This window comes from Convolutriloba macropyga, chromosome 10 (genome assembly GCF_964194025.1).
Source record: "Convolutriloba macropyga chromosome 10, txConMacr16.3, whole genome shotgun sequence".
Taxonomy (NCBI): Eukaryota; Metazoa; Xenacoelomorpha; order Acoela; family Convolutidae; genus Convolutriloba; species Convolutriloba macropyga.
In genome coordinates, this window is record NC_134477.1 from 19368746 (window position 1) to 19396461 (window position 27716).

Sequence of the window (27716 nt, forward strand, 5' to 3'; positions counted from 1 at the left end):
TAAACGAGAAAGCGGACACGCTATTTGCGGAACACCACTAGTAACAGGTATCTGGTCAGTGATCCAGGAGTTTCAATTCCGACTTCTGCAGCCTAATTAAATAGGAGTACAAGAGTGAAATAAAAAGCCAAGTCTCGGCAATTTCAGAAACTTGAAGTTGTCAAGCTTAGAGACGCTGTTGCATAATCTAATTATACTATAACTTGCTCCACTTTGCCGTTGAAGTTTAAATACAATTGGTTCAAAAAATAATGGTTTAACAGTGGTGTATTTTGAGTGGAAACCACGTTGCATTGCGTTGAATTTATGCTCTAATTTTTGAAGAGATAGAGTTCAGATTTTTGGGATGGTTTTTGGTAAGATTGAAGTGGGCCTGTAATTTTTTCCCGTTTTTTCGGGAACGTCTTGTGGATAGGATTAATGTGCACATTTCCATCTGTTAGCCTAATTAGGAGACTCTTTAACATGAGTGAACATAAGGTAGACAATAGGAGCTTAAAATCAACTGCCCTGTGATAACTGTTCAGAGGCACACTATCACAGGTAGCGGTTGAACAATCAGAAGTTTCCGAATTTTCGACAATCTGAGTTTTCAGAAGTTGTGAGTTATTGATATAATAGATAAACGAACTGCAGATGAGCAAACTGCGTCGTGGAAACGAAATGAGTTCAGCTCCATTTCAACATCGGATTGATAAACTGAAAAGGTTAAAAGGTTTCCTTTCCTGCCTATTTGAAGCTGACTTCTTTTCCTGCCTAATTGAAGCTGACTTGTTTCTGAGGAAAACTTTAGCTGGCACGCGGTTTCTGCAATTGAATTTCCTTCGTAGAGCAAACGCATCGCGTGTTGAAAAGTTGACTGCTTTGGCCAATAAAAAGTGTTGGACTGTTTTGATCCAATTTGCCGACTCCTTTTCAAGATCACGCTTTTTCAATTTTGATATGATGATTTCTTGGTGAGGATCGCTTGTTCGTACAATGATTTGTGATTGACGCTCTTAATTTTCGAGGTTTCTTTGAGACACTTTTCTATTGCGAAATCAGGCACGCTGTAACATTCAGGAGTAAAGTTTTCCGTCATTTCGTATCTTGAAACGAAATTACGTGTCAGGGGTAAATACTTCTCAAGTATTATTGCGTCGAACAAACTCAATTGAAGCTGCTGTGTTTAGATATATACTCAACATCTGATATAACAACAATGGCATAACTGTGAGAAATTACCGACGATTTTCACTCAAAATCCTACAATTTTTCAGTAGAACAATTCTTTTGTAGAAATTAGTAATGATTATGCCAGATTACCACGTAACCAGATAATTCGAAATCTTCAGAGCCCCCAAACTTCTAAATTTTAATTTTTTCCCTTGTTTTTCAGGAAACAATAAAAACTTTTTGCAAAAACAATGATCCGAAGTCCGTGATATCGACGTTTGATCATGCCTCAGACTAGTGAAAACGAGTCAAAATGACTAGCAGAAGTCTCGCAAGTTTTTCTGCATTTTAGCATTTTCAGTCCAGGACCTTTTGTGGTCTGTTATTTGATAAATTAATCAAAACCGAGTGGTTTGGGAATCTTTTCAGTCATTAATAAGGTATTCCAAAATTACATTCTTGGAGCCAAAAATTGGGGTCACAGTTTTGATATCGACAGAAGATAAAAAGCAAGAACATTTTTTCTTTGGTAATTTTTCCCCAGTGATTAATATATTCCCGTAAATCACAGTCTATAACAGACTAAATCAGAGCTCAGGACTCTCATGGGCTATCGAAGCAATTTGAATCTTGAATGAACTTCACTTTGTTTTTTGACTTTAGTTTTTTAAAAACTGATTTGACACATTAAATAATAAGAGACTTTACCGATTAAGTTCTTATTTTCTTTTCTACTCTAAGAAAAACAGTAATATAAAAAGGACCGTGTACACCATCCGGCAACGATGGATGTAGGTCGGAACATAAGGGATGATGAGTAGCACTTAGCCGGATGCTGCACTCCAAGCTGTTCCCCTCCAGACAGTGTAAAGACTGCCCAGTCACAAAAATAACTAACAAGTGGAGAGTTTTTGGCGTTTGTTTGTGTATCATACTTGAGATTAAAGTGCTCTCCTATGCCAGTTGTTTTGTTGTTAAAAAGAGACTCCTGATTGTTTTAGGAGCCAATTGAGTTTTTTGTAGGTTGCTTTGACGGTACACGGTATCAATCGTATTCTAGTGCTTTCTTCATCATGTGGTTATCTTCGCCATTGACTTGCGTAATAATTTAATTATTTTGTGTTTTAGTTGACTGTATCAAACAGAAAGCTGACTGGGGATTTCGCTGGATTGAAAGTGAAAAGGTAACTAACTCAGCATGCATTCCTTCAAATAAGTTCATTGCTTCATGGCGGTTATATTGTTCTGTGCTATTTATTTAGCATTCTTATAAATTGCTCTCAAACGAAGTTTGTTTTAAACATTGTGTTCGAGTGTATCTTGTTACGACTCATAGATTTTAAGTTAAATTGAAACAGCAAAGCCGGCACGTGAAAACATGTACAATGGTGAACAGCCGTCGTCATCTTCCCAGTTGGCTATTATTTTGCTTTGTTGGACTTTTTTATGCAAAATTTTTTGCTTGACTGTTTTTTCGCCTTTCTAGAACTTTCTGTGACTTCCCTTGAATTTAGGGCTTTTAATTTATACTTAAACAAGGAGGCGCAGTAATGTGCGTTCGCATATAAGGTTCGGACACCGCATATCCACAAGTTTGGCTCAATTGTTGACCAAACGAGGAAGGTAGAAAACTTTCAAAAATTCTCCCATATTGAACAACAATAATTAGTGTATGAATAAAAAAATGTCTCTAGCTCAAATTACATATTAAAGTAAATAATGCTGAGCTAGTGGGCCAATGATACTTGTCATTATTAAGACTACGAGACAAGACAAACAAAAAAATCAAATAACAACAACAAGCATTTACATCCAAAACTCAATGTCAATTTTTTTGAAGAAAAACTAAATAATTGCGAAGTCAAAAAAGAGTTTTAAATAAAACCTAAATTGAACAAACTAGCTTGTTTTTCGCTAGAAAAAACATGGGACCACTCTTTGATGAGAGGTAACAAGCAGAGAAAAAAGCACAAAAAGGACGAATTTTAAAAAAAAAACGTTTGTCTTCTCGAAAACATATAATTCAATGAAATCCATTAGATATCAATTGAAATTTTGAATAGATTTATTTTCATTCGTACTATAAAACAAAGATATTTAGACCTGTCAATTTCTGGAATATGTCGTACGTCTACAAATATAAACGTCAAATTCAGACGAAAAACAAAAATTTCCGTTAAGTTTTTCAATGAAATGGCGACGAAGCCGTAGAAACCATATTCTAATCAGTAAAAATTAAGATATAGTCAATTGCGTCTTCTTCAAAACCCAATAGGGAGATAACTGACAGCTGAACAATGAGACTGGGTAACGCGCTTTAAAAAAGATCAAAAGGGAGAAGTTTAAAAATACATTTATCTTAAATTTTTTTTCGAAAAATATTGATTTTAAAGGTATCAAAAAATTAGAAAGCAACTGAAACCACTGAATAGGGTTTCTATTTCCGCAAAAAGGCTTTGGGATTTTGCATTAACCAGTATGTGTCATACATCTACAAAGACAACGATAAATAGCCAGACGAAAATCAAAACAATTATTTCGCAATGAAACTGGTATTGAAGGCGTAAAACAATAAGCATTGCACTAAAAACCTTATTTGTTCAATTGTGCAATTTGTTAACACTAATAATTCGATATTCAATTTGTAGGTAAGGAGACAAGATAACATGTAGACAAAAAACAGCCAGGTTCATTTTTGAAAATTATCTTTATATCTTCTAAAACATTTGATTCCAAAGTCATGAAGAACTTTAGCTGTCAAATGAAATCAGCAACAAGTTTTTCCAAAGCAAGCCGCTGTAACCTACAATTATGCAGTTTGTCTCATTCGACTTCACAAAGAATGTAAAACAAAGACGAAAATCAATCAACAATGTATTCTTTTGCAAAAACCGGTATCGAGGCCGTTAAAACATTAAGCGATCCACCAGAAAAGCCATATGTTCAATTGTGCCTTCCTTCGTCAACAATTAGTTCATAAACAGCCTGCATTTTTTGAGAATAGGTAACATGTCGGCAAAAAAAAATAAAATTAGCAGCGATACGTGAAACTAAAAAAACATCTGTCTAATTTTTTTTAAACATTTGATTTCCAAGTCACGAAAAACGTTAGCAATCAGCCATAATCAGTACATATGTTTCTTTTTTATCCATAGAAAGAAGCTAAGAACTGTAATTATCCACAATTTGTTAAATGACCACAAAAAGAACGATGAATAACGGCGAAAAACAGAAAAAAATGTAAATTCTTCTAGAAGACAGACTCTAAGCAGTTAAAATAATAATCTATTCGCCTACAGACCAATGCGTTAAAATGTGCCTTCTCTTAAAATGCCCAGAATGCGACACTTGAACTTTCAATAAAGTGACAAGAGCGTAAAAAGAAACTGAATGACAGAAAATGTCGGAATTATGAATTTTGTACGAAAACTTGTATCAAAGCAAAAAAACGATTACTTAAAAAGTAAGGTCGCATAGTAAGTGTTAATTTTTCATTGGTTAGAAACTGGATGTGACCTCTGTGTGCTGACCTTTGGCTAGAAGTTGAGCAAGAAAAGAGATGAAAGTCGCAAAGCTCAATAAATCATTGTTCATTTTAAAAAAAAATGGTTTTTTAAAGTAAAACCAGCATAAGATTTCGACTAGAAAGCGAAATAAGTTTCCTCGAAACTCCTTAGGGATGAAATCAGTTGGACCTGTTTTTAGTACTTTTTGATATTAATTGTTTTTTTCAGTAATTAACGTAAGAAATGGGGAAACGCGAACAATTTTTAAAAAGACATCGACTGATTACAATCAGTTTTTTGGATTCTAAGAAACAACGATTAGACCTTAACTAGCTTAGCTATTGCGGCTTGTCTATTAGGAACAATTTTTTGTTCAAAATATTATGGATTGGGATTATTTGACAAAAAGTCAATATATCAAACATAAATCATGCATTTTGCATAATTAAAGAGTTAAATTAGCGAATAACCGGCAAACGTTTAATTCAAGTACACTCTGAAAGGATCCACAATTAAAACTAGCCTGTCTCTGAGTCACAAAAATTTGTGTCAGCAATTATTAGGTGTCTGAATGCTTTAAATTTGAAGGAATTGGATTACAAAAGCATATTTCGAGACATTTTTGATGGAAAAAAGGCCGAAATTTTATATATTTAGCAAAAACTTTAGCCAAAAAATTGAACCAACCAGTTGAAAAACATTCATATTTTTAGAGGTAAGACAATTAACACTATTGTTACCAATTTTAACATGTTTTTTAGCAAAATTGGCAAAAAGATTGCATAAAAATACGGAATATGTGAACAGAAACAACGAAAATCAGTCAAATGTTCACAAAACTTTAAACCTCAATAACTTTGCTGAAAAAACGACATTCAGGAAACTTCTTAGTTATATTTTTACTAAATTCAGTGATATTGTTGTTATCAGTATTTATAACTAATTTTGCAAAATTGAGGAAAATTTTTGTCAAAAAGTAGGGAAAATGTGAACAAAACAACGGATTTCTGTCTACTATTCACAAAATTTTAAACCTTTATAACTCTCTCCAAAATGCGAAAATAAACAAAATCTTTTAAATTCCACATTCTACGCTGGACAGGCTTTCTAATGATACCACTCACAACCCTCTACGATGAATATATCGATCGGCGAAAATTGACTGAACAAAAAAAAACCCGTTTGAGCATATAGTTCCTCCCTCATTAGATTGAGTCGGAACAAATATCTAATTTACATAGCTGCGTCGATAACTTTTCAACTTATATTTCTATCTGTTTCTATCTGTGTTATACGGCACGCAAATCTATTTCTTTCGCAGCTATTCCGGCCATCTGTCGGCTATGTTATTAGTGGTTCTTTCAACATGAACAAAACGGGGAGCAAAAATTTATTGATTTTGACCCTTCTTTTTCTTCCTAGTTCTCTAAATTTGGAGATTCTTCACTAGTATGAGAAATGGTTAATTGCTCTCAAACGAAGGTTGTAGCAGTTATTTTAGTCCCGTGGTCTATTTTATGCGATTTTTCGCTCGACCGATTTTTTGTCGGACTTTTAACTTTGCGTCCTGAAAGACAGGATAAATATGTAACGCCCTGAGGGCATAAAATTATCTTAGAGCCTTCGGCTTACTATACTCTAAGTGTACAATTCACCAAAACTGTTTTGCAGACCTAAATTCCTGGTGTGAATTGCAGTTTTTAGAGTGTAGAACCCACCCCGTGGAGTTAAATTCATTTGTTCTTCTTAATTTAGAAGGTTCTGATTCAGTGACATCAGACATTGTGGTGAGCTATCTACTTCAATTAGTTTCCGGAGTTCTTCCGGCTCTGTTTTTTTTTGCTTAGTCAATTAAAAATTTGTTACGTTTCACTTTAGTTCACAGCTTTTTCAACATTTTGTGTGAGATCTTTTTGACTTCGTTTTCTGCGTTCACTCTTCTCCCATTTTGCTCAAAGTGCTTTTAAACAGCAGATGCTGAGCAAAGTGAACTAAATTGAACAAAGTCAGTACCGAAAATCTGTGAACCCTTAAAAACCAGTTTTAGATACCCAGTATTTGAACTTTGTTCAAATTGGTCTTAGCTATCAGGTCTGATGTTCTTTGGCTTTGATAGGGATCGCTGTATACCCTCATTAAGAACCAAGGGTATGTCTAACCACACAATCCAAATAGCTGGCTCTTTAAAAATATTGTTTGTAAAGATCGATTTTCATTTTTGTATTTAATACCAATGGTGGTCATGGGATTCAATGATGGCTATATTCAGGCAATCGGGGTTATGTTTTGCCTGGTGAAAAAGGGCAACAAGATAGGGCGGTGGATGATGGGCGAAAGGTCGACGGGGCGATATTAGTTTTTGTGAACCCTGTGGAATAAATTAAAGGCTAAAATTTGGTAAACACGAGGAGTTAAAACATAAAGGAAGTAGTCTAATTAAATAATTGTTGCTCTATTAAAACTTCGTGATTTTACTTTTGTCTTCAAATTAGCGTAGAAAAGCTTGAATAAATAAATGGGAGCTATTGTGTTGTTTTTATGCTTACTTGTACTATATGATGAAATCAAATAATTTAATCACTTTTTTGCCAATTAACCTTTCTCTTGTGAGGTAAAGACGACTCCTCGAGTCATTGACGTTATTGATGTTACAATCCGAAGCGAGCTACAACCGAAACCTATTACCGCCTGTGTTTTGAAAGCAAGTTGTTCGGCAATGCTTTGTTCTGTCTGTATTTTGAAAGCAAGTTGTTCGGCATTGCTTCAATTTTTCTTTAGTTATTCTTAAGTTATTTCAGAGGTTTTTTCGTCTGTAGAAACCAGTCAATCCAAAGCATTGTTAGGTAAAGACGAATCTTCGAGTCATTGACAAAATTTGTGAGTTTTTTCATTCAAGGTGGAACTCACTTTGTAATGGAATTTTTTGCCCTTGATTTTCGATTTTGTGTCAACTATTTGTTTTCATTTTTAAAATTAAGTCGATTTTGGTTTATTTAAAGATCTAATATCGTTTGATGTCTATTATTAATGTTACAACCCGAAGCGAGCTACAAGTGAAACCTAATGCCGCCTGTATTTTGAAAGCAAGTTATTCGGCATTGCTTCCTTATATTGTTGAAATCATAAATTTGGTTCGGCTACGCTCAGTTAATGAAAAGCTCTAATGTTAATTTTAAAATCTTTAATCTTAATTTTTAATCGCTCTCGAACGAAGTTTGTAGCATTTATATTAGTCATGTCGGTATTTTTTATGCGATTTTTCGCTTGTCAGATTTTTCGTCTGACGCTTTGGACTTTTCGTCCTCAAAAACAGGATATACAGGTAGCGTCCAGCGGGCATTAAGTGCTCTTACCATAGGTATAACCAGTTTGCATGAATTTCTCTTAGAGCCGTTCAGCCCACTAGTCTTCAAGTATGCGATTAACAGAAACTGTTTTGGAGACTTATTAATTGCTCGTGAACGCAGTTCATAGCAATTATTGCAAACGTGTGTGTCTTTTTTAATGCAAATCTTTCGCTTGACAATTTTGCGCTTTTCTTCTAGAACATTCTTTGACTTCTCAAGTGACTTTTTCACGCTTTCGTTCATCATTTTTGACTGATCTGTAGTGCTCCGAAGTTGCTAATATAAGATCGGTTGCGGCGTAGCAGAACCGGCGTAACTGACTTGTAGCGCAGTGGTTAGTGAAGGTGGCCATGGATCGAGAGGTCAGATGTTCGAATCCCGGTGGGATTTAAGTTTTTTGCACCCATACAGAAAAATTGATCTAGGCTAGAGCCCCTCATGGATTAAATTGCCTCGCCTGTCGTTCAAGAGCAATTCTTCCGACATTTGTCAGTTTATATTACTTATGGTGTGAAGGGCGATTCTTAGAAATTGATCCCACACCCCCACGCACCGACCGCCCCCACATTAGTCCCCACAGTCCCCCTACTGCGCTCACCTTACGCCCCTTCAATTAATCTAAGGCTAGCCTCACTAATTAGTTGCTAGCTACCGACGAAGCCAACCGCGCGTCGGTCGTTTGAAAACAATTCGCCCGACGTTAGTTGGTTGTTTTTTTTTCATTGAAAAGTGTCTGTTAATCACGCAACCTCTGGCCATTGTGGAACATGGGTTAATTGATTTCAACTGGAATAAAATTTGTGGAAAGTATTGTGATTCTGGGTTTTCTGTGTGATTGCAACTTGTGGATAATGTTTCATTGAAAAGTGTCTGTTAATGAGGCACCCTCTGGCCATTGTGGAACATGGGTTAATTGATTTCAACTGGAATAAAATTTGTGGAAAGTATTGTGATTCTGGGTTTTCTGTGTGATTGCAACTTGTGGATAATATTGTACATGTCTATTAGTTGCTCTAGAACGAAGTTTGAAGCAATTGATGTGGATGTATGTGTCTTGTTGATGCAAGATTTTTTTGCCTGTTTTTTAGAATGTTCTTTCGATTTAGCTGTGGAGTGATTTTCTCATTTTCTTGAGTAATTTGAATTGCACGCATTCAAAAATTAAGGTCAATGCTAGAAAACGGTTTGTGAGCGATGGCGTAATATTTCGCGTATAGCGTGAATGTAAACGTCACCTACTCTTAACCGAGAGTTTGTGGGTTCTAATTCTCCCTAGTCTGGAGTTTTTGGAACATATAGTGTCTCTTGCCTTGCCAGTTGTTCGAGAGCAAATAGTCGGACGTTAGTCGTCTGTTTCTTAATTGTTGCTGTGATTTTAATTTCTTGTTCAATTCTTTCCCCTTCTTTGGTTTTCTCCATATGAAATATGTTTTGATAGGCGCTGTCAGCTTCTCAAACGGCTCTTATTTAGGCGCTCTCCTTTTTTTAAATTTTCGCTTTACCTTTTGATCACGTTTTTCATTTTAAATAAGTCACTATTTTCGCGTTTGACTTCTGACGTACTTCACTCACTGTTTCAACTGAATGGATTGAATTGTGCAGTGTTAGTAAATACAGTCGAGTCAAAAGAAATGGGATAAACCGATAAAGCCCGGTCGTTGTAGGGCATAAGATTATAATCATAGTGCTAGTCATAGCCATAGTTGTAAGGATAAAGTCATAGTGTATAAGGCTATCAAAGCTCATTAGTGCGATTGGTAGCCGCTTTTAGTTTTAAGCGTAATAGCCTTCAGTTTAGAAGCTGAAGGAAGTATAGGTTCAGAATCTAACTGAAACTGCACCCTGAATTAGAACAATTTTTGAAAAGTAGGAAAAAATGTTGTCAATTTTAATGTCTTCTTTTTTTTCCGTTTCAATTTTTTGCCCTTGATTTTCGATTTTTTGTCATCTATTTCTTTTCAGTTTTAAAATTCAGTCGATTTTGTTTTATTTAAAGATCTAATATCAGTTGATGCCTATTATTGATGTTACAACCCGACGCGAGCTACAAGTGAAACCTAATACCGCCTGTATTTTGAAAGCAAGTTATTCGGCATTGCTTCCTTATATTGTTGAAATCATAAATTTTTGTTCGGCTACGCTCAGTTAATAAAAAGCTCTAATTTTAATTTAAAAATCTTTAATCTTCATTTTTAATCGCTCTCGAACGAAGTTTGTAGCAATTATATTAGTCATGTCGGTATTTTTTATACGATTTTTTGCTTGACAGATTTTTCGTCTGACGCTTTTGACTTTTCGTCCTCAAAAACGGGATATACAGGTAGCGCCCAGCGGGCATTAAGTGCTCTTACCATAGGTATAACCAGTTTGCATGAAGTTCTCTTAGAGCCGTTCAGCCCACTAGTCAAGTATGCGATTAACAGAAACTGTTTTGGAGACCTAATAATTGCTCTTGAACGCAGTTCATAGCAATTATTGTAAACGTGTCTTTTTTTATGCAAATCTTTCGCTTGACAATTTTGCGCTTTTCTTCTAGAACACTCTTTGACTTCTCAAGTGACTTTTTAACGCTTTCGTTCATCATTTTTGAGTGATCTGTAGTGCTCCGAAGTTGCTAATATAAGATCGGTTGCGGCGTAGCAGAATTAACTGACTTGTAGCGCAGTGGTTAGTGAAGGTGGCCATGGATCGAGAGGTCAGAGGTTCGAATCCCGGTGGGATTTAAGTTTTTTGCACCCATACAGAAAAATTGATCTAGGCTAGAGCTCCTGATGAATTAAATTGCCTCGCCTGTCGTTCAAGAGCAATTCTTCCGACATTTGTTGGTTTATATTACTTATGGTGTGAAGGGTGATTCTTAGAAATTGATCCCACTCCCCCACGCACCGATAGCCCCAACCTTAGTCTCCACAGTCCCCCCACTGCGCTCACCTTACGCCCCTTCAACTAATCTAAGGCTAGCCTCACTAAACAGTTGCTAGCTACCGACGAAGCCAACCGCGCGTCGGCCGTTTGAGAACAATTCGCCCGACGTTAGTTGATCGTTTTTTTATTGAAAAGTGTCTGTTAATGAGGCACCCTCTGGCCATTGTGGAACAGGGGTTAATTGATCTCAACTGGAATAAGATTTGTGGAAAGTATTGTGATTCTGGGTTTTCTGCGTCATTGCAACTTGTGGATAATATTGTAAATGTCTATTAATTGCTCTAGAACGAAGTTTGAAGCAATTGATGTAGATGTAGGTGTCTCGTTTGTGCAGGATTTTTTCTTGACTGTTTTTTAGAACGTTCTTTCGATTTAGCTGTGGAGTGATTTTCTCATTTTCTTGAGTAATTTGAATTGCACGCATTCAAAAATTAAGGTCAATGCTAGAAAACCGTTTGTGAGTGATGGCGTAATATTTCCTGTATAGCGTAGTTGTAAACGTCACCTACTCTTAACCGAGAGTTTGTGGGTTCTAATTCTCCCTAGTCTGGAGTTTTTGGAACATATAGTGTCTCTTGCCTTGCCAGTTGTTCGAGAGCAAATAGTCGGACGTTAGTCGTCTGTTTCTTAATTGTTGTTGTGATTTTAATTTCTTGTTCAATTCTTTCCCCTTCTTTGGTTTTCTCCATATGAAATATGTTTTGATAGCCTCTCAAACGGCTCTTATTTAGGCGCTCTCCTTTTTTTAAAATTCGTTTTACCTTTTGATCACGTTTTTCGTTTTAAATAAGTCACTATTTTCACGTTTGACTTCTGACGTACTTCACTCACTGTTTCAACTGAATGGATTGAATTGTGCATTGTTAGTAAATACAGTCGAGTCAAAAGAAATGGGATAAACCGATAAAGCTCGGTCGTTGTAGTGCATAAGATTATAATCATAGTGCTAGTCATAGCTATAGTTGTAAGGATAAAGTCATAGTGTATAAGGCTATCAAAGCTCATTAGTGCGATTGGTAGCCGCTTTTAGTATTAAGCGTAATACCCTTCAGTTTAGAAGCTGAAGGAAGTATAGGTTCAGAATCTAACTGAAACTGCACCCTGAATTAGAACAATTTTTGAAACGTAGGAAAAAATGTTGTCAATTTCAATGTTTTCTTTATTTTTCTGTTTCAATTCCGATGTGCGTGTAGCGCGTCAACGGTGGCTATTTTGGCGGCAATCTGCTGGCTATATTCAATTGTTTTGCAACGAAGTTATTGTAAATGTGATTTTTTTGCAAAGTTTTTGCTCGATCGTTTTTGATTTTTTTCTAGAACGTTTTTGCTCTCTAGTTTCTTTTTAGCACCTAGCCTCCTGATTTTTCGCGTGATCTGATTTTTCGCTCTGATTCAGAATTTAAGTCTGTTGCTCAAATAATGGCACTTATAATTGGGGATAACAACTGTTGGTTTTTGCACCCATAAAGCTTTCTAGGATTCACCCGTTTGTTTATTGCTTCTATCATGCCGGTGGTCAATAATTAAGTGAAAACTTCAGCTCACGTTTTGTTCATTGCAAATGTTTTGGAGCCTTAATTTTTGTCAATTTTTGACAAAATGTTAAGAAAATCTAAGATATTGTTTTTTATTTGATCGGCTTTTTAATTGCTCTCAAACAAAGTTTGTTGCAATTATATTAGTCCTGTCGGTCTTATGCGATTTGCTTGACCGATTTTTTGTCTGACGCTTTTGACTCTTCGTCTCAAAGAAGGGGATAATCAGGTAGCGCCAAGCGGGCATTAAGTGCTCTTAGAGCCCTTCAGCTCTCAGCGCAAACTGTTTTGGAGACTTATACTTAGGGTGTGAAGGGCTGCTCTTAGAGGTTCAATACACCTCCACTGTTGACCCCCCGCGTGCTGTTACGCCCACCCCACTGTCGCCCATCCCCCCACTCATCAGCCCTCGGTGCCCTTTTGACATTTTTCTTTATTCAGGTCTTTCGAGACGCAGGGCTCAGAAAGCTTCCTAAGGGGTTTTATAATAAGTCTCTGGCAAATTTTAAGTGGCCAAGGAATAGTTTTTCAACTTTTGATATCACGTTTTTTTCATTTTTTTCATAAAACTTGCAAGTTTTTAAAAATATTTTGTCATTTTTTAAAGTTTCTCTAGCCTCGTCAGCCACGGAACTTCCTCTAGGGTTTGATAATATGTGACTTCATAGTTCATAGATGTTGTGGAATGTACTGGAAGATTTTAATATCACGAATTTAAGCAATTTTTTGAAATTGCAATTTCTTGTTTTTGAATTTTTTTCTGGCACCAGGGGCCCTGGGACCTCTCCAGTTTTATTAACTTTTGGATAAAGTTTAAAGTTTTCAAAATTTCGGAAATTTTTCATCATGTTCCAAGTTTAAACATTTTTATGAGCCAGTGAAACTATTTCAGGCTTGAAACAGGGATACTGGATAGTCTCTTTAAACAATGAAATCGTTCTTAAGTAGATTCAATATCTTGAGTTTTAGCAAGATTTTGTAAAAATTTGCAGTTTCCAAAATTTTAAAATGTTTTCTGTTCTTTTCTGAATTTAACGACCATTACTGGCCAACGAAAATTTCTAATTCTTGAAGATGGGTCACTTGACAGAATTGCTGATACAAAAATTGGTTGGAACCTTTTTTACTTCGAAGTAAAAAACTTGTTTTTAGTTTTGCCTTTTCCGTTTTTATCCAAATGATTTATTTACTAACAAGGCTAGAAAACTAGAAGTTGCAGAGTCGGATCCCACCATGGAAAAGTTTTCCTATCTCTTTTTCTCTTTCTGTCGGTTAGGGTTTCTTTCCCTCTCTTTCTCGTTCACGTTTTATCTCTCTCTCTCTCTCTCTCTCTCTCTCTCTCTCTCTCTGTCTGTCTGTCTCTCTCTCACTCTATCTCTCTCTCTCTCTCTCTCTCTCTCTCTCTCTCTTTGTTGATGCCGAACTTCAGCTGCTGTTATGTGGCGTAATGTCATCATCTCTGATCCTCATTAAGAATGAGTTATAGTAGAAGTGTTTGTATCATAAATGACTAAACACTTTTTAGGAAATCATTGTTAATTGTTCTCAAATGCAATTTGTAGCAAATATCTTAATCATGTTTGTCTCTTATGCAATTTTTTGCTTGGCCGATTTTTCTTCTGACCCATTTGACTTGCGTCATCAGAAACGGGATAAAGAGGAAGTGCCCAGTTTACATAAAGTTCTCTTAGGGCCGTTCAGCCCACTGGTCTTCAAATATGCGATTAACAGAAACTGTTTTGGAGACTTAATGGTGCGAAGGGCGTTTCTTGGAAATTGACCTCACAACCCCTTCCACCCACCGCCCCCACATCAGTCCCCTTAATCCAATTTGCACCCCCGATGCGCTCACCTTACGCCCCTTCGATTAATCTAAAGCTAGCCTCACTAAACAGTTGCTAGCTACCGACGAAGCCAACCGCGCGTCGGTCGTTTGAGAACAATTCGCCCGACGTTAGTTGGTCGTTTTTTTCATTGAAAAGTGTCTGTTAATGAGGCACCCTCTGGCCATTGTGGAACAGGGGTTAATTGATCTCAACTGGAATAAAATTTGTGGAAAGTATTGTGATTCTGGGTTTTCTGCGTCATTGCAACTTGTGGATAACATTGTACATGTCTATTAATTGATCTAGAACGAAGTTTGAAGCAATTGATGTAGATGTATGTGTCTTGTTTGTGCAAGATTTTTTCTTGACTGTTTTTTTAGAACGTTCTTTTGATTTAGCTGTGGAGTTATTTTCTCATTTTCTTGAGTAATTTGAATTGCACGCATTCAAAAATTAATGTCAATGCTAGAAAAGCGTTTGTGAGCGATGGCGTAATATTTCCCGTATAGCGTAGTTGTAAACGTCACCTACTCTTAACCGAGAGTTTGTGGGTTCTAATTCTCCCTAGTCTGGAGTTTTTGGAACATATAGTGTCTCTTGCCTTGCCAGTTGTTCGAGAGCAAATTGTCGCACGTTAGTCGTCTGTTTCTTAATTGTTGTTGATTTTAATTTCTTGTTGAATTCTTTCCCTTCTTTGGTTTTCTCCATATGAAATACGTTTTGATAGGCGCTGTCAGCCTCTCAAACGGCTCTTATTTAGGCGCTCTCCTTTTTAAATTCGCTTTACCTTTTGATCACGTTTTTAGTTTTAATTAAGTCACTATTTTCACTTGACTTCTGATTTACTTCACTCGGTCGTTTGAGAGCAATTCGCCCGACGTTTGTCGGTTAGGTTTGCGTTTTGTTTTGAATTTGAGTGGTATTTTGAATTAAATAATCTATTAGGTTAGTAAGCAGTTGTCTGGGTCTTTTCTTTGTATCTTTTGAATTCGAGTCTATTTAGGAATGTGATCTTTTATAAAGTTTTTGTACGGTGCTCTTTTTTGGTAAGATGTTTAATTGTTCACAAACGAAATTTGTAGACGTTATATTAGTCCTGTGGTCTTTTGTGCAATTTTTTGCTCGACATTTTTATCCAGTTTTTTGTTTTCCCACCTGCAGTTTTTAAGGACTTCGACACTTTGTTTTCAAAATTTTTTCCAAATTTTTTGTATGACCGTTTTTTTACCTGTCGGTTAGTCTCAATAATGATAGGTCTTTTGCTTTCCAATTAGGCATAACTGGATGTATATAATACTTTAGTTTTATAGCTTAACTAATTGGCTTCAACGCCAGTTGTTTCCGACATTTTTTGAACTTTAATTGTTGCCAGCTTTTGTGGCTACTTACGTTGCCTGGCCCCCTAATTGTTGTCGTTAAAGTTGATATGTTCTTTCTATTGATAGATAGCGCAATAGATGTTGAATAATTAAAGTTTTGGTTGCGTGTTTCATTGACTTTGATGCTTATTTGATTATTTTCAATGACATTCTTACAACTCATTTTTGCCAAATATTGTTTGCGTTGTCCTTTTTTGTCTGTTGTGGTGTGGTTCTCTACAAAGCTGGTGTTTGTTGTCTAAACTTCCATTGTGGAAAAACCTTTTTGAAGTTGGCGTTGTCGGAAATAATAACTTCGATAATAACTACTTTTCTAAGAAATACGAATGTTTTTTTTTCTATTTTTGTGTTTTGATTACTTCTGTTGAGGTCTTGGTATTTGTTAATAGCAGACGGGCAGCCTCTCAGCGGCTATTTTTTAGGCGCTCTCCTTTTTTAATTTGCTTTATTTTTTGATCACGTTTTTTGTTTTACTTAAATCACGATTTTCACGTTTGACTTCTGACTAACTTCACGCACTGTTTCAACTGAATGGATTTGAAATACTTTCACGCATTGAATTACGCAATGTAGTCAATACAGTTAAACTCAAAAGAGCAAAATCAAAAGATACGGGATAAAGCCCGGTCATTAAGTCACAATGCATTAGGTTATCAATGTTCAATATTGGTATTAAGCTTATTAGCGTTCAGTGTAGAAGCTGAATTAAGTATATTTTTAGAATCTGACTGAAACTCCCTGAGAGTTTTAATTAACAGGGTGTCTCTTTGCCTATTCTTTTTCTGTTCTTTTCCAATGCAAGCCCAGGAGGTCTCTAGCGGCTTTTTTCCGGCAACCTGCAGTCTATGTTTTATTTGAACTCATTCTTGACTGTTGATTGTTTTAGATTGGGTTTGGAGAACGTCTTGTGGCTTTTGTTGCAGTCGAGGGCGTTTTCTTCTCAGGGGCATTTGCAGCCATCTTCTGGCTCAGAGGAAAGTAAGTCGTCTTTGATATTTTTGTACAAACGTTATGAGTACGAAATATTGCATATGAAATACGTGAGTGTATGAGATACAAATCAGAACCTTTTGTAAATTCCTAGTGCGTTAAACGAGTCCTGGGCACAAGAAAGTGCGTGTTATGAGTCGAAATAGCGACTTGACAGATGTGGGCTTAACACAAGCTCTCCTAATAATAGCGGTTTAAAATATGTGGTCCCAGAGAGGCTCGAACTCTCGACCCTCGCGTTATTAGCACGATGCTCTAACCGACTGAGCTATGGAACCGTCGACTTTCGGGTTACTGTCTATATCATATGCTGGTCATGTGATAATACTTGATTGAAATTACTGCTTCGCTTCGTATTTCTGAATGTTTGCAAATTCTGATTATCATCTGGTGACGGTTTCATTATCAAGCTTATCATAGAATTTTTCGTGAAGCACGTTTTTATCCAGTCGTCGATCGATGTATCGATTATGGAATTTTTCGTCAGCACTCACTAGATTTCTTTGCAACAGTAATACGCTTTAATTGGAGAAGGCATTTGTCGTCAAAAAGATTGCAAAAGTGACTTATAATATGCTCTCTCTCCACTATACTAACTGATGACGTGTAAAAGAACCGACGTTAGAAAGCGTCGAAACCTGACTTGATTTGAAAAGAGCCGCAAACAAAATGTCGCCTTTATTACCCTAAATGGCTAGTTGTGATTACCATGAAAAGTACTTATTTGGGTTAATTAATCTCATGTTCGTTTGTGATAGTTTCATATCTAGTCCCATGAGCCGCTGAGGCATGGTCATGGACAGCGATAATTTCAAGATAATGAATTAATTGCTCTCAAAAGAAGTTTGTAGCAATTATGTTAGTCCTGTCGGTCTTTTTTATGCGATTTTTTGCTTAACCGATTTTTCGTTTGACGCTTTTGACTTTTCGTCCTCAAAAACGGCATAAACAGGTAGCGCCCAGCGGGCATTAAAGGCTCTTAGAGCTTTTCAGCTGTTTCAGCTCAAGCTGTTTTGGAGACTTATACTTATGGTTTGAAGGGTTCTTAGAGGTTGAAGACAACCTCACTGTTGACCCCCCCCCCCACTGTTGCCCCCACCCCACTGTTACACACCCACCCTCCTTCCCACCAGCCACCCGGTGCCCCCCACCCATTACCGACAAACAACCTATCGCTAAAAACTCATGCAATTTTATAATAGTTTTTAATTTCATGATTTTTGAAAATTTTGTCATTTTTTCAGCCCTAGGTGTCAAGGAACCTCATCTATTGGGTTTTATAAAAATTTACTGCATAGTTTCTAGTGGTAGTGGAATGGTTTCAACATTTTTCTATTACGAATTTTAGCTTTTTTTGTCAAAACGTGCCAATTTTTTCAACTTTTTACATCAATTTTTTTTTACTCTTCACGTCTTTCTAGACGCAGGGGCCAGAAAATGTCCTTTAGGGTTTGATAATAAGTTAATGAAAAAAATTTATTTGCTTTCAATTTTTTAATATTTTAGCATTTTTTGATAAAAGTTGCAATAGGGTCGAAGGAACCTCCTCTAGGGTTTGACAATAGGGTACTGTATAATTTCTAAATGTAATGGACTGTTTTTCAAGATTTCAACAACACGAATTTTAGCATTTTTTTTACAACACTTGCAATTTTTTTAAATTTTGTTTTTTACTTTTTTCGTCATTATTCAAGTTTTTCAGCCTAACAGAAAATAACCACTGGGGTTTGATATTAAGTTACTGCAAAATGTTTTATTTGCCATGGTTTAGTTTTCAACTTTTATTGTCACATACTTTAGCAGTTTTTTATGCAACTTGAAACTTTTTCCAAGTTTTTTGAAATTTTGTCTTTTTTAGGTTTCTCCAGCCTAAACAGACACATAACCTTCTTTAGGGTTTGATTTAAAGTTTTTGCATGGCTTCTAGATATAATGGAATGTTTTTCAAGATTTAAATATCAGCAATTTTAAAAAAATATATTTGCAATTTTTAAGTGTTTTAATCTTTTTGAAGTAATTTTTTCATCATTTTTCCGGCACCAGGGTCCTGTTTGATAATAAACTGATGCATAGTTCCTAGAGTTAATGAAATGGTTATCAATTTTTTAATAACTCCAGCTTAAGCATTTTTCTAATAAAATTTAATTTTTCAAATTTTTGAGAATTTTTATCAGGTTCCAAGTTTATGGATCTTTATGAGCCAGTAAAACTATTTAAAGCTTGAAATAGGGATACTGGATCATCTCTTGCGACAGTAAAATGGTTTTGAAGAATTTGAGATCTTGAATTTTAGCAAGATTTTGTTAAATTTAATTTTCAAAGTTTTTGAATTTTTTGTCCTTTTCTGGGTTCAACTATCATTACTGGCAAACGAAGTTTTCCAAGTATTGCAGATGGGTTACTTGACATAACAGCAAAGACAAATGCGAGGTCTGGAAGCTTTTATTTGAAATTTTTCAATATATTGCAAATTTTTAAATTATCAGTTTTTTATTTGGTTTGTTTACTAACAAGGCTAGAAAACTAAAAATGTGCAGTCGAATCAAGCTAAAGCTATCATCACTAAACCCTGGCTAGCTACTGACGAAGCCGACTGCTCGCCGTTTGTTTGAGAGCAATTTGCCCGACGTTAGTCTATTATGTTTTAATTCGCTTTCAGTTTCTTTAGAAAATTCTATTTTTTTATATAAATGCGAAACTGAGCTAAGCTATATTGCGGTGCTCTTGTCTTTTTGTTTGTTTAGTTGTCTGATGCTCTTTTTCTTTGTACTTTTGTTCCCACAGCAAAGCTGAAAAAATCAAATTTTCTGAATGATTTCTTCCTCTCACTAACGGCGCTTGTGCGCGTGAGTCATTTCTCTCTCTCTCTCTCTCTCTCTCTCTCTCTCTCTCTCTCTCTCTTTAGCAAAGGTTTTGAGATCATTTGCGTGATTGAATTTCGATCATGCGTGATTTACCTCACTCAATAAAATCACTTTTGCACTTTAAAACTTAAGTTTAATTTGAATTTGTTTAAGGTCAAAGGTACTACTATGTGCAGTAAAGGTCCCTAATAATACAGTAAGCGTCCATAGTTTCAATTTTGATCTGTATTTGTTTCTATCTCTATTATGAGGCACGCAGGTCTAATCTTTCGCATCTTTTTCTGCAATCTGCTGGCTATGTTTTCTCAAATCCTCGGTTACGATGACTGACAATTTGGTAGTCTTATTTCAGAAAGCAATTTAAGTGGCTGCAAAATTTAGCTTAATATATCGCCCAAAACTGTCATAATTTTTAGGCTTTTTCAATAGGCTCTTTTTATCGTCGGCTCTCCTACACGTTACCATAATAACTATCTTGACAAACAATTGTGCCCGGGGTCGATTTTTTGCACAGCTCGAAATTTATTGACAACCATGCTTGAACCCATGACCACACCTTTTGTCAAACTTACCATTTTTTGGTTGCTTTTGATTTAGACTGGCTGCATTTTTTCGGTCAATTGTTTTTTTTTGTTTTTGTCGAATGATATGTTTCGAAAAACAATTCAGAAATTTGCGGTGGTTACGGTTTGCTCTTTTTTTTAGTTTTTAATTGCTCTCGAAGCGAATCAATTATTGTAAACGTGTCTTTTTTGCAAAATTATCGCTTGACCGTTTTTTTGACTTTTCGAGAAACTTTTACACCCTTGACGTTTTGCGTTAAAACTCAATCGGTAGCAATTTTATACTAAAAGTCAAATGATAAGGTGCGCAAATATCACTGAATTGGGAAAAAAATGGTTTTTTTGATGTTTTTATTTGCTCTCGAATGAGAAGCAAGCAATTATTGTAAACCGTATTTCTGATTTTGAAGCCCCTTACCTCTAAAATGTATTGTTTCAGGAACATTCTTCCAGGACTGGCCTTCTCGAATGAGCTAATATCACGTGACGAGGTATATTAGTTCAAGTTTATAACATTGTATTTTGTATTCTGCGTACTTTGATTGTCATTTTATCAACTTCGTCGTTTTTAAAACTGACTAAGGTATAGTTCAGAATAAATTTTTTGTCAAAAATATTCTTGTTAAGTGCTCCCGAACGAAGTTTGAAGCAATTATTGTAAACATGTGTCTTTTTATGCAAAATTTTTGCCGGGCCGTTTTCTTCTAGAACATTCTTTCGATTTCACGTCTCGAGTGACTTTTCCACGCTTGACTTCTTAAATTTTGTGCGATCTAAATTGTTCCTAATCAAAATTTAAGCTGTAGTTAATACAAAAGCAAATGCCGGACAGTACGAGAGAACGTCAGTGGAGCGGTGCATGGTTCAGTATAGCCCGCCGGAGGTGTGTGAATCCCTCCCTAGTCGTCTAGTCGGAGTTTTTCCGCACCCATAATGAAAAATTTATCTAGGCTACAACCCCCTATGAATTTAATTGCCCCGCTTGTCGTTCGAGAGCAATTCGTCTGACGTTAGTCGGTGTTTTTAATTGCTCTTGAACGCAGTTCATAGCAATTATTGTAAACTTGTGTGTCTTTTTTATGCAAAATTTTCGCTTGACGGTTTTGACTTTTCGAGTGACTTTTACGCCCTTGACTTTTTGCATTTCGCGTGATCTAAAATTCTCTCTCAATCACAATTTCAAGCAACTGAACTCAATTGGCGGCAATTTAATACTAAGAGTCGAATAAAAAAATGCGCCGAAACTGGTGTCATTTTTTTTACTTTAAATCTTAATAGTGGTATATGTTAACCTCTAATGTGGTTATTTGAAGCCCACTATAGAACTTCTTAGTCCCATTTAGGCTACCCCTCCCCCCCCCCCTCCACCGACTGAAGCAGGCTGCAATTGATTAGAGCTCCCACTAGTCGTTCAAGAGCAATTCTTCCGACGTTTAGTCGGTTATGTTTTTAATTAAATAACCGAATTTAGTAAACGTCCGAAGTCAATTAATAGGCAGTTGGAATACAATTCAAAATTCGTAGTTGAACACAAGCGACATGAAGCTTTTTTTGTCTAAATACTCTCCAAATTTGCTCAATTTCAGATATAAGAAGAGCAGTTCTCTGTTTATGTCTTGGGGTGATATATAAGGAACAATTAAACAGCTGTTACGAGTCGAAAAATAGGGGATCCCTGTCCTCGTCCAGAAAAGAAGACGCAGAATTTGAAATATTATTGACAAAACTTTTTCATAAACAACAATCCTGGACAAAAGATTATTGAGCCAAAGACGAGCGAAATACACGCAAAATTATGGATGTGAAAGTGGCTAGTTTTTTTCAATATCTCAAAAACCAATCGTCGGATCAATTACTGTTGTATCAATAAAGAAATCCAAAAATACAGACCCAGAGCAAAAGAAAAATATGGTAGGTCACCCAGTAGGTCTAGAAGATATAAACAAAGTACTAAAAAGTATCAAAATTTGTCCCTCAAAGCTTTGCTCCCTCAAATTCATATCAAATCACTGCCCGAGACGCCATGGCTTACAAAAGCATTTGACGGCATGGCTTACAAAAGCATTTGACACATGAGAATATAAGTAATTTTATACAGGAAATTTAAAATATACATTTTCCAATTGTCTCAATAATATGTAATATGCTCTCTGTTCAATAGTTTAACTGTTCCGACGAAAAAAAAATCAAAACAGCTCAATTTGCAAAAGTTTCAATTTTTTGGTGTTCTCATTGTGTTAAACCAAATGAAACACTTCAATAATTTCATAATCCGTCTGCATAATGTTAAGAAAAAATTTTGGAACATTTTCTCAAGATTTTAGAATTCTATCTTTTGATAAATGAAATGTCAACAAATCCTTCTCGTAGGGTATTCAAGATAGGTTGGCGTCTTTTAAAAGATTTTTTTCGTACTCATCTTAATGATTGAAAGTTTGAAACATGCAATTGATTTTTATACGGGCACTCCCGAGTTAAAAAAATTAAGAAACTATTTTTTAAAAACTTATTATGTTGCGGGTTTTCCACGCAAAATACAGTTTTTGCTATCTTGTCCGCTTTCCTTCGGATATTGTCCAGCTCCATATTCAACAATTGGTTATTACCCTTTCCGAGTTGAAATTTGCACGAAAAATCATTGTTTGAAACTTTTAATCTGTAGTAAGCGTGGTGGTTTTCAGTAGTGTTTTGCTCCGGCAAAACGTTTCAAGACCAATTTCTGAGTATATCTAGCTAGGTTTTAGAGATCTTTGCTTTAATATTTTCCATTTTTGAAGTCACATTGGAGTTAAGATGGTGGTCAGGCCAATGTAGTAAAAGGAGTCATGAATGCAATGAAAAGAATTGTCTATATAATGGTGCATAGTTGGAATGTTTCGAATCTTTCATTGGCAAGATACTGGTTTTAATGACTGACACTTTTTTGTCAAAATTACCCTTGATTGTTCTTATTTTCGTTTCTTTTTGCATAGTGAAAAACAGTTCTCATCCGCTCTCTAGTGAACTCAATTTGTAGCTAACTGTTATATTGGCTTCGTTTTAATTTCGCCTATTTGTTTTTCAAAATTTTTGTTTTCTTGGCACTTAGCCTCGTTAATGAGAGTTCTCATTGGCTTTCTAATTGGGCGTATGTGAATCTGTGAAAGAATTCCAGTTTATAACTAATGGTTTTGTTACTTGAAAAAACAACATTTAATGAAAATAAATGTGACCAAGTTTGCCTGCAAGTATTCTTTCTGTTCATTGGCTTTCTAATCAGGCAAAATATAATTGATTTAATCCTTTCTGTAGCTGTAGAAACAAACAGTCTACCGATAGGGTTTCAATTCAATCTTCTTTACGTGCTATATAGCAACATTCAAATAGGCAAATGTATTAGCCTTTACGCACTAGGTAATGCATTAACATTTGTGACAATCATAGCAACAAGTGGTTTTTAGACGGCAATTTTTGATGCTCATTTGGCCGGTATTTTGTCTGAAAACGAATCAGTTCAATGCCAGTCACCATTTTGTACCGATGAATCCAAAAACCCAAAAAATATTTAGCCGAATCTTGTCTTATTTGATAGGCTTTATGATTAGAATTACTTAAAATTATGTTAAACGAGCTTTTTCCGAGCTTTATACTTTAATTGGAACGAAAATAATGCGTTTTTAAATTCTCTGTTCTGATTGGTTAATAATCTCTCGCTTACATTTATTTACTTAGTAACACTTTCAGTTTGTTTTGAACAGCATATATTTGTAAATGAGTTTATAATTGAGACCTTGTTTCTTGTTTGTTTCTAATAGCAGCATCATGGGAGGGCCGCATCTTAACTGACTGTTATAGCGGCCCTTATTTTTGCAATCCTAGAATTGGATTGTATTGGTGCTCTGTTTTTAAATGTTTCCACACATTTTTGCGATTTTTGCATGACTTAGATCTTTCCAAGGGTTAACAGGTAACGCTCATTGGGCATTCAGTTTCAAAGTTTGAGGATCGCAGCTGGTTATAGTAGACTTTCAAGTGCTTAGAGTACTGTACCTGCTAGGAGAGCTTTATTTCAATGTAAAAGTCTTTTCAGAAGCTTTTGAACCAAAAGATGGTGCAATTTTTTACGTTTTCTAGTCTTTGTTTTAATTAGTCATTACTTTACGTTTTTCAGTTTTGATAAAGGTCTTTTGTGAGACATTATTTGTCCATTTTGTGAGCTATGCAGATATAAACAAGCAAAATGAAGCTGATTTTTACAATGCTTTTCAAGTTTTTTCTCGAAATTCTGTCATTCTGGGTTTCTACCCTTAGGAACAAGTGAAAATTTTTAGAATTTGAAAATGGTTACTTAGTGTTTTCTAGAGAGAAAGAAATTGCCAAAAATCGTGTATTAATAACTTGAAAACCATTTCATTGCCACTAGCAATTAAGCAGTAACCTAGAATCAAACCCTAGACGAATTTTACTGTCCTCTCAAAACTTGAAAATTTGAGTTTGGAAAATTTTATTGAAAAATCTAGAGAAATCGCGTTGTTAATATCTTCAAAACCATTTCTTTAACAACGCGATTTCTCTGGATTTTTCAATAAATTTTTCCAAATTAAAATTTTCAAGTTTTGAGAGGACAGTAAAATTCGTCTAGGGTTTGATTCTAGGTTACTGCTTAATTGCTAGTGGCAATGAAATGGTTTTCAAGTTATTAGTACACGATTTTTGGCAATTTTAGAATTTGTGCAGTTTTTCAAAATTATGATCATTTTTCGAGTTTTTCTATCTTTAGGGGCCGATGAAACTTCTAAGGGCTTGTCGGTAGGTCACTGACTAGTTGTTAACATCAACGAAATTTTTTTAACATAGCAATATCAAGATCTTTGTATGCCTATGCCGAATTTTGCCTTTTTGGACCACGTAATGATGAAAGGCACGTGTCGTTGGTTAGAGCAACCTTCTACCACTTTTTCATGTCCATGTCTCACTGTGAGGCTAACCGCCCTAAACTTAAGCAATTTACTGTAAAAGCCATCCAGTCGCTTGTTTAAGTAAAACGTCTCGACTGAGTTTTCGATACGGACTGTTCAACAGCGAGAAATTTTCAAGAAATTTGAACCACGGGAGGACAAGACCAAGTTATGTCTCTTGTGCTCATGTCATTAGTTATTAGTTAACCGAATCATTTTTTAAGCGGTGATTTTTCTTAGTACTTACTTTCTTACACTCTAAAATTTGCATTTTTGATTTTTGTAAAAGGTTGAAAGGGTCGCTGATGACATGGGTTGCAAAATTATGTACAAACTCTAATAAGAGCCTCTAATAAAAGCAGATTCGAGCTGATGTCAGTTGTCATGATTTGTTTTTCTTTCAGGGTCTTCATTGCGAATTTGCATGTGCTCTCTTTTCTCATTTGAGGAACAAACCATCTGAACAGACAATTCGAGAAATATTTTCAGAAGCTGTCAAAATTGAGAAAAATGTAAGTACTTTGATTAGCTTGGAGTCCATGTGAACTAAAAGTTTGCAAGATGACATACGATGGATACATTAGTTATTCAACATGCTTTAGACACAGTTTTGAAACAATTAAGTGAGAACTATTTTGAAATTAGTTAGAGGATAATTATGGAAAAAGCTAAATTGCATCAATTCCAGCTGAAATTTGTTTTTCGTAATGTCTCATTTAAATCTGAACTTGCAACCGTCAAATTTAGCACTTGAATTGCAAAAAAATTGCGAAACATTTTTGTTCGGCGCGTTTCGTCAACCAAGAACTACGCATCAATGCAATGAAAACTAGCATTGACCCATTTTATTACCCATTTAATCTTACCTTAACGAGTAAGATTTCAATTTTGACTTAGTTTTCAGTTCCATTTTTGTTTCAGTTTTGGGAGACGGCATTGCCTGTTGGTCTTTTGGGCCTCAACAGTGAACTTATGAACCAGTACATTGAATTCGTCGCTGACAAATTATTACTCGAGTTAAATTGTGCCAAATTATTCGATGCATCAAACCCCTTTCCATTTATGGAGATGATATCACTCGAAGGAAAGACAAACTTTTTCGAAAGAAGAGTTGGCGAGTATCATTCCGTCGGTTTTAACTCAAAAACGGTGGAAAAGGCGAAACCTGATTGGACAAGCTTTGAGTTCAGAACTGATCTCGATTTTTGAGAATGGTCAAATCTGAAATTGAACGAAATATGCAGAATGGTCCCCTTATATTTACAAGCGAGTGTGAAATAACCATCAGTTAAACGAAAGTAAAATGTAGTTTGAGGCTTCGCTAATTTGTGTTTGTTATAGTTTATTTAGTTTCAAATGGTGCTAAGTACCTAAATTGAATCCCCTTAGACAGTACCTCAAAAGTTTTTAAATTATTAAATTTCTATTCGGTAATTTTCATTTGTGGATAGAGTTAACTCTTTGAACAAATGTCTTCTAATTTAAGTACAGGTTTTAATTGCTCTCAAACAAAGTACTCCTGAGAGGCGGTATAAACTGATAACGCATAAGAAAATTTAGTCAATGTGCAGTTCCCTTGGCACCTTAACTAGGTGCTATATGTTCAGTTCACTTTCATTCATGACTGCAGAGTAGGCATAAATATATGTTGAGAAGGGTAATGGACCCCCCGCGATCTAATCACCCTGTGATGCTGGCGTCCCTAAGCTTAAGCTGAGTACTACCGAAGCAGAGCCCTAGCTATTAATTTGTGAGAAATTTGTACGACGGTAGTCGATCTTCGGTAACTAATTAAAAGCCGCCGCCAGCCTCTCAATCGCTATTATTTAGGCACTCTCCTTTTTAACAATTCAAAGAAGTAGATGGTTTGTTCATGTGGCATTTTGACCTAAAATGAAAGTGAGAAAAGCTGTCATGGTGAACAGATTTTTGCTGAGGAAGAGAAGTTTTTTTGATCATGCGCTATGTTCATTGAATGACTTTTTGACTTTGAAAAATGTTTTTCAGAGAATGGCTAACCTTTTAGATAACCCTTTTAAGACGTTTTTCGTCCTTTTGATTCATTTTTCTTGGTTTTTTCTAAAAATGATTTTCGATCAATGCTGCATGAATGTGTAACTTACTGAAATTGCTTCCGCAAAATTTTGCAGAGCCTAGTGACGTGTTTCAAGTGTTAAATGGGGACAAATTTCTCTATTTTTCTGAATTGCTCTCAAAGTTTTGTAGCAATTATATTAGTGCTGTTGGTCTTTTTATGCGATTTTTCGCTTGACCAATTTTCGTTTGACCCATTTGACTTTTCGTCCTCAAAAACGGGATGAACAGGTAGCGCCCAGCTGGCATTAAGTTCTTTTGGAGCCTTTCAACTCACTAGTCTCCAAGTATGCGATTCATAAACTGTTTTGGAGACTTATACATATGATGTATAGAGCGGTTCTTGGAAGTTGAACCCCATCCCCCCCCCACAACAGCCCCCCTCTGACTTCACACCCCCCTCCGCCAATCCCCACCGCTGCACGTCGTTCAGGCCGTAAGGGGTCCTTGCTGTCAAAAAAACCCCTACCACCGTTGCCCACCAGCCCCCACCCAAACGCTGCGGTCACCTCTTGCCCCATCAACTAAGCTGAAGCTAGCCTCACAAAAACGTAGCTGGCTACTGACGAAGCCAGCCGCCGGCCGAGGTCAGCCGG

At 35.9% G+C, this 27716-nt stretch overlaps 2 protein-coding genes and 1 non-coding gene across 3 annotated transcripts in view; 2 read left to right on the forward strand and 1 right to left on the reverse strand.

The window, feature by feature from the left end:
• Nucleotides 1-26542, forward strand: part of LOC142348810 (ribonucleoside-diphosphate reductase subunit M2 B-like) — a 42544-nt gene extending 16002 nt beyond the window's left edge. Inside the window, exons 5-9 of the mRNA XM_075400331.1 lie at nucleotides 2284-2339; nucleotides 16559-16650; nucleotides 20529-20580; nucleotides 25431-25538; nucleotides 25948-26542. Of these exons, the coding sequence (XP_075256446.1) occupies nucleotides 2284-2339; nucleotides 16559-16650; nucleotides 20529-20580; nucleotides 25431-25538; nucleotides 25948-26235 (596 nt within the window). The 3' untranslated portion in view covers nucleotides 26236-26542. The remainder of the gene's footprint in view (nucleotides 1-2283; nucleotides 2340-16558; nucleotides 16651-20528; nucleotides 20581-25430; nucleotides 25539-25947) is intronic.
• LOC142347951 (von Willebrand factor A domain-containing protein 3A-like) overlaps nucleotides 1-27716 on the forward strand; it is a 708547-nt gene that overhangs the window by 14688 nt on the left and 666143 nt on the right. The gene's annotated exons all lie outside the window — the stretch shown is intronic.
• Trnai-aau (transfer RNA isoleucine (anticodon AAU)) lies at nucleotides 16867-16940 on the reverse strand. Its single transcript has one exon. It is a non-coding gene; the product is annotated as a tRNA-Ile (tRNA).